The sequence below is a fragment of the Nicotiana attenuata genome, unplaced genomic scaffold, assembly GCF_001879085.1.
Source record: "Nicotiana attenuata strain UT unplaced genomic scaffold, NIATTr2, whole genome shotgun sequence".
Taxonomy (NCBI): Eukaryota; Viridiplantae; Streptophyta; class Magnoliopsida; order Solanales; family Solanaceae; genus Nicotiana; species Nicotiana attenuata.
This window is the reverse complement of record NW_017670460.1, coordinates 551587-558862: the sequence shown is the minus strand read 5'-3', so window position 1 is coordinate 558862 and position 7276 is coordinate 551587. Positions and strand designations below refer to the sequence as shown.

Below are 7276 nucleotides of genomic sequence, written 5' to 3'. Positions count from 1 at the left end.
AAAAAGAAGTTATCGACTTCATTTGGGACCACATCATATGCCGGTTCGGGATACCTGCCGAGATTGCGTGTGACAATGGAAAATAATTCATTGGCAGCAAGGTGACAGAGTTCCTCGAGGCACACAAAATAAGAGGATCTTATCGACACCATACCATCCAACTGGAAACGGACAGGCTGAGTCAACAAATAAAACTATCATTCAAAACATGAAGAAAAGATTGGACGATGCGAAAGGGAAATGGAGAGAAGTTTTACCCGAGGTCCTTTGGGCGTATCGAACGACATCGAAGTCTAGCACGGGGGCCACCCCGTTTTCCTTAGTATATGGCTCAGAGGCCCTCATCCCCGTTGAGGTTGGAGAACCTAGCGCCAGGTTTCAACATGTATCGGAGGAGTCAAATCACGAGAATGCTAGCCTCGAGTTATTAGATGAAAAGCGAGAAACAGCGCTTGTTCGGATGGCCGCGCAAAAGCAAAGGATCGAAAGATACTACATATAAGGACCAACCTTCGACACTTCGGAATTAGGGACTTAGTTCTACGAAAGGTCACCCTCAACACTCGAGACCTTAATGAAGGGAAACTAGGCCCGAATTGGGAAGGACCGTACCGAGTCCTCGGAGTTGTCGGTAAAGGATCTTACAAACTTAGCACAATGGAAGGTGAACAACTGCCAAACAACTGGAACATATCGTTACTCAAACGATACTACTGCTAAGGTAGGAATTTATCCTTTGTCCATTTAAGTTTAAAACTAACTTATTACAGATTTTCGATCAAAGCTATCGAAGGTACGCGATCTCGAAGACACCTTTTTTACACGAAGGCCTTAGGTTTTAAAGCATGCGTTGCACTTTTTTTCCCTTAGATCGGATTTGTCCTAAATGGGTTTTACCGCCAAGGTTTTTAATGAGGCAACAATTATGTGCTACCTAAGGAGAACTCAACAGTATCCAAGGCTTCTTTTCAATCAACCTCGAATACTGGGGGGCATCACCCTCGGAGGTTATATTTTCAAGGAGAATACTTCACGCCTAAGAGGGCCTCGATAGGAATACTTTGTAATGGTCCAAACGGTCAGATGAACGGTGCCCACATAGAATAGTCGAGCCCTGACGGCAAAACATGTACGCATGTATCAAATTACTTGAAGAAGCATTCTGCTTATATCAAAAATACTTTGTATCTCAAAAAAGTCTACTATTATACGAGCTCTACACTTATAATCCTACGGGAAACGGCTCAAGAGCCAAAACATAAAAGCACCCCCGAATACTCGGGGACTGTCATCGACAGTCAATACATCCGAGTCACCAAAAACTCGGACCCATAAGACCTCAAAGAGGTATCCCCTCGAAACAAAGGCCAAGGCCAATATACTCGGGGACTTACTTTTCAAACAAGTTCGAAAAGTTATAAGAAAACAAGTCCAAGTGACATACCCGAAGACTACGGCCATATTAAAGACTACGGTCATATAAAAAGGCTACGGCCTAAATAATGCGGCTCGAAGACATTCGATTTCCGCTATAAATTAAATGCCTTCAAACATCGAAAAACCGGTTAAATCAGGCTACCCTCGGCAAAAGCAAAATATAAAAGGCTTCGATAAATTCAGCCCTCGAAAAATCTAAGGGCTTCGATAAATTCAGCCCTCGAATGATCCAAAGGCTTCGATAACATCGGCCTTTGGAAAAACCTCAAGAGGTATTCGATGATGTTTACACAAACAAATTACTAATAAGGTTTCGATACGTCGAACCTTCGAAAAACCCAAACGGGTACAAAAAACACATGCTAAGGCATACAAATTTTTTGTTTACTAAGTCTTTTAGCCGGAAAGAGGGAAAAAGTATAGCCACTTTAAGGGCTGAATCGGCCCAACTTAAAGAGACTAAGGGCCGATATATAAGAGCCTAAGGGCCAACTTAAAAGAGCTTAAGGGCCAAAATATATAGAGTTCGAGACCTCGCTCTCACTCAACTCGGACTCAAGAGTCCCATTATTCCGAGCTCATATCGAACTGATTGAAGCTTAGCTCGAAGATTAACAAAACCTTAAGGGGTATTGCATTGATCAATAAAAACCTAAGGGTTTATTATGTTCTGAGTCGAAATCAATACTCGGATTGATTGATTGAATTATCGAAATCTTCCGCAAATGAAAAAAAAAATTCAACATAAGTTAAGGATAGGGCGAAAAGATACTTTATATTCATAAGAGGTGTTTTACAAAACATATTTACAACGCCCGCGAGGGGCCTTGGCACAGAAAAGAAAAAGAGAACCTAATCTATTTTCGGGGTCATATCCCCGGGAGCGCCATCCTCAGGAACTACACCTTCAGCAGCTCTATCTTCGGGAGCCTCCTCTCCCTCGGGAACATCTTCTTCACCTTCCCCGTCCCCGGAGCCACTCGCTACATCCTCATCATCAGAAGAGAAAAGAAACCTGGCATCGGTTTCCCGTGCCTTTTCCTCGGCTATCTCCTCGGCAAGGTTGAACCCTCGGGCATGGATTTCTTCGAGAGTCTCCCTCCGGGCCTGGCACTTGGCCAAATCATTGCTCCATTTTTTTCGGTTGGAGGCCTCCCTCAACTCAGCTTGAACGGCCACGGCGTCCCTTAAGTGTACGGCAATGGATTTATCAGCCGCGGCCTTCGTTTTATCAGCTTCGGCCCGGGCTCTAGCAAGCTCTGCCTCTAACTCCTCAATTTTCTTAACCTGGGCCAAACCCTTTGCTTTAATGCCTCGGAGTTGAGTTTCAGCCAAGGCCAGTTGGGCTGTAACAACTTCCTTATCGGCAGCGAGCTAATCCATGTTCTTCTTCCACCTATGACAATCAGCTTTAACTTGGTCAACCTCGTTCCGGAGCTGCCCAATCATCTCCAACTTTTGCTGCAGCTGAGATATCGAAGTGTTAGCCTCCGGAGTAGGGCCAAGAAGACCGCACCCTGTTAATATCACAGTTACCTGCTCATCTAGCTCGGCCTCGTTTTTCTGGGCTTTGGCCAATTCAGCCCGAAGATCCTTAAGCTCCTCCTCCTTTTGGTTACAGGGGAGCCTCAGGGCCTTCTCTTCGCCCGAAACTTTCTTGAGCTCGGCCTCACATTGGCTCAACTCAGCTCTAAACTTTACAATGTCCTATACATGAAATGAAGATATATTAGTCAAAGGGAAAGAAAGAAAGAGAAAATTACAAAAATGAAAGAAAGTACTTGCCCGAGAGAGGAGATGTCGGGCCTCTTCAAAGAGGATGGATGCATCGTTAAGGTCGGTGGTATCATTGACCCCAGCAAAAAAACTCTAAAAGGGATCTTCTTCGAGGACCTTGCTCGGATCGGGCATACGCAGAGCGTTAGCTTCTTCTATTGCATCCTCGAAATAAGTTGGCAAAGAAAGGGAGTGGCCTGCTGTCGTGGCCCCGAGCTCGTCACTCGGGGCGTTCTCATTAGCTTCGGGGGTCTCCGCATTTGCCCCTTCAAGCATATTTGTTGAAGGCGTAGGAACGATCTCAACCTCTGGGGACACGGAGGCCTTGCCCGCATCTTTCTTTAGGGTTCCTTCACCACGAGATGAGGCCTCTAGTTCGGAGGGCTTGGCGTCCTCGATTGGTTTTCTGGTTCGAGGCACCAACGCCGACTCTTCACCATCATTTTCTTCATCATCCGGGGAATCGTAGGCCGAATCTGCGTCCGCATGAGCAAATCTCTTCCGCAGCTTTCGAGCAGGGGTTTTCTTATCTTGAGGATCTTCAGGCTTCGAGACCCTCTTCCTTTTGTTGTCCTTCCCCGATTTTGAAATCGAAGGCTTGGTCTTTTCCCCGGGCGGAGCCGGCCTCATCTCGGATGCATCTCCAAGGCCTGCACAAGTAAATGTGAATAAGTTGACGCCACCAATATATGAAAAGTATTTGAAACTTGGGAAAAGCACTTACCATGATTCTTGGCCTCTCACTGGCCCTTTGATAATTCACGCCACTTGCGCTCATCGTAGGAGGAGGTGACAGCTAACTTTCGGACCCAATCCTCGAGGTCTGGCACCGCGTGGGGCGCCTAGGCAGTGGCTGCCAAAAGAAGGGTAAAGGCATTATAAACTGTGAAAGCAGAATATGAATAGATACTGGGAAAAAGAACTCCGCTTACGATTAAAGTTCCACCTCTCCAAGAACGGCATTTTATCCCTGGGGATGGCATCCGAAGTTCTTACTCTAACGAACCGGCTCATCCAACCACGATCTTTGGTTTCATCAGTACTAGCAAAAAAGGCTTTCGTTGTTCGACGTTGCTGCTTGATAAGCCCTCGAAATAGTTAGGGCCGATACAATCGAATCAGGTGGCTGAGGGTGAATTCCAACCCCTCGTCCTTTTCGGAAAAGTAGCGCAGCATGATCACGATACGCCAAAAAGAGGGGTGAATCTGGCCGAGGGTGACTTCGTATGTTTTGAAGAAGTCGATCACCACCGGATCGAGGGGACCCAGTGTGAAGTGGTAGGTGTAAACACTTAAAAACCCCTTCACGTGGGTAGTAATGCTTTCCCCTGGGCTTGGGATCTGAACCACGACCTCATCTCCCCAACCACAGTCCTTCTTCACATCTTTAAGATGCTTCTCCGATATCAAACTAAGATATCGAGATGCATGCTCGCATCCGCCTGGGACATCAGGGGGGATTTTCAATACTAAAGTCCTTCTTAATCACGCAAGGGCCGGGGGTGATTTCTTCAAGAGTCGGCGGCACCACCGGTTTTGCCGGCTGAGAGGTAGAAGAAGTTGACGCTTTATCTTTTTTGGGGACCGTCTTGGAAGTTTTAGCCATGGTTTCAAACTAAAGGATACAGACTGTGTCTGAATGTGGTGTTTTTACAAGAACCCGGCGTTTTCCGACGCTTAAAGAAGCGGTAGAAATAGGTGATTAGAGAAAGAGATGAAGAAGGGAAAGATGTAATGAAGGAGTAAAATCCTTTACTCAAAGGAATAGCCTCATATTTATAGGAGGACAACAACGGTTCGGCGGCACTAGTGGCCGACCAGTACTGGCATGCATCTAATATTTTGGGGAAGCGAATCGACGGGACGTTTCAGTCACGACGGGACGTTTTAGTCACTTCGAGCGCCTGCGTCATAAGGATGACATCATCGTGATGGGCTCCGAAAATCGAAGTTCTAATCGTTTCTTATCATCTTATTCTAAGAAACGCGGGGACTATCTGTATACGGTCAAAATTAGAGGCCTCCGTTTTACAGGATCGAGGGTCCGTCATAGGGCCGAGTTCAGGCAAGGTCGAGTTCGAGACCGGTGGACTAGAGGCAAGCTCGAAGACAGAGTACAATGCCCGGAGATAGGGGTACGAGGAATACCAGGTCCGAGTATACTCGACCCCGAAATAGTACCGTTAGGAATTTGTAACAGAATGAGCTAGATTCTTGCCACGTCCCAATAATCGTGGCACAAATCCCGGAACAAGATTGTACGATTCCATACTAGGCAGTTAGACATCTGTATCAAGAATATTCCCTATTGTAAATAGAAATATTCCTTATTTAGGGTTCCCCTATTATATAAAGGGGACCCCAATCATTTGTAAGATCATCTGATCACTGAGAAAAGAATATACTCTCTACTTTTTGCCTACTATTCATCAGCATTGTCCTTTAGCTCTTCTGTTCTTACTTTACTTATCTTATTTTATTGCTATTAGCCTGTCTCGAGGTCGCTACTGATGAGTTACGTTGGTTTGATTCACTAATTTCTTTTATCTTTACTTCTTATTTCTTGATTATTAATTGGTATTGAACTAAATCACGTATCTTTAAAGCCACAAATCAAATTTTATTGTTACTCGTATTTTCGAGCTAAACAGCGTGTGTTACTAATCTACTCCTATATGATTATAGTACGCTCTGTTTTTCTAGTTTTCAAAAATAACTTTAGCAACACATTAGAAATATGAACATTTAGTGTGCACTCTTTTTTCAGTCTCTTTTTAAAGAAAAGAATAATAACATGTTTATTTATTTAAAATAATCTAATTTGAAACTTCTCATATATTATTTTAATGACAAGGTGTTAGAGTCACAAAAATATTATAACGCGCTTAAAATAAAAAAGTTTAAAAAAATCTTTTTTTTTTATATATTAACTTTGTGTTTACTCAAATTTATCACATAAAATAAAGCGGAAAAAAATAATAAACATTAAGTTTATCAGATCTGAAAGATCTATAAGAGTTTGAATTTGCTACACGAGACTTGGTCTCTATTTGTTGTCATGTTTTCTAGCATTATATGTCATATTGTCTATCCTGTTAATTATTAGAGTTCTAGTTTTTCGTTAATCTAATCAGTTAATGTACAATTAAATGATGGATTTACTCAACGGAAATTAAATTAGGATTAGACTTGAGACGTGCTTGTAACGCGTGTTTAATTAAGATAAAAGTATACTTCATGAATTACATGCTCACACATGCAACGTATGTTTGAAATAATAATAAGTACAAGCAGATCACATGAATTACATGCTTATCATCACATTGTTATCTGCAATTAGAAGTAACTACGATATAAATGTACAAAGTTTAAAGCTAGATTTTACAACGAATTTTCACAAATAATTGGAAAAGCTTTAATTTTAAAAGACGTCCTTCACCATATTAAATAATCTCGGTCCGAATGAGGTCAATCCAGCCAGTAGCATTAGACAGGTCTACCTGTATACTAATATGCTAAAAAAATGTGATTATATATAAGAAAAAGTCGTAGAAGTTATACTATATATATGCAAAAAATGGATGTCATTCTTTTAAAATATTATGTCTTTGCATAATTGGGATTCTTCATGTGTTCTTAGACTTCCAAGTATCAGAATTTGAAGGATAGGCTTTACATTTTCTTCAGGTTTAATTAAAAAGATCTCTTGTAATTGGGAGGTCCTTGTATCATATATCGAATGCACATTAATTTTCAAATTAGATAAGATCGACCGGATAAGATGGTATTTGAATAAGTTTATAAGCTAGTCAAATTAACTTATAAATACTTTTAGCTTATTTATAAGCATCAAAAATACTTATAAATGAAAATCAACATTGACGGCAGTTACATAAAAGACAGTGGTAAAAATAGGAGGCATCATAAGGGACAACAATAGTGACTTATGGCCTTTTCAGTGCCAATTACTTGTGACAGCAACAATATGGCAGAAGCAATGACCGCAGAGTTTGGAGGGAAATGGTGCAATTAATTAGATACACTAATTTTTCTCTCGAATTGG

The 7276-nt window shown here is 42.2% G+C and overlaps 1 protein-coding gene across 1 annotated transcript; it reads right to left on the bottom strand.

The window, feature by feature from the left end:
* Nucleotides 1–2289: 2289 nt before the first annotated feature.
* On the bottom strand, nt 2290–4819 carry LOC109239747 (dynactin, 150 kDa isoform-like). Its single transcript, XM_019406331.1, has 5 exons — nt 4684–4819; nt 3331–3863; nt 2974–3144; nt 2635–2811; nt 2290–2487 (listed from the first exon to the last, which is right to left on the bottom strand). Exons 1-5 carry the CDS (start codon nt 4817–4819, stop codon nt 2290–2292), a joined length of 1215 nt encoding a protein of 404 aa, XP_019261876.1.
* Nucleotides 4820–7276: the final 2457 nt, after the last annotated feature.

Coding starts and splice junctions, on each gene's coding strand:
- LOC109239747 (XM_019406331.1), bottom strand. CDS start 4,819: ATGGCTAAAACTTCCAAGACGGTCCCCAAAAAAGATAAAGCGTCAACT. Junction 3,145..3,330: donor GTATGCCCGATCCGAGCAAG/GTCCTCGAAGAA, acceptor TTTCATGTATAG/GACATTGTAAAGTTTAGAGC. Junction 2,812..2,973: donor AGGCCGAGCTAGATGAGCAG/GTAACTGTGATA, acceptor AACATGGATTAG/CTCGCTGCCGATAAGGAAGT.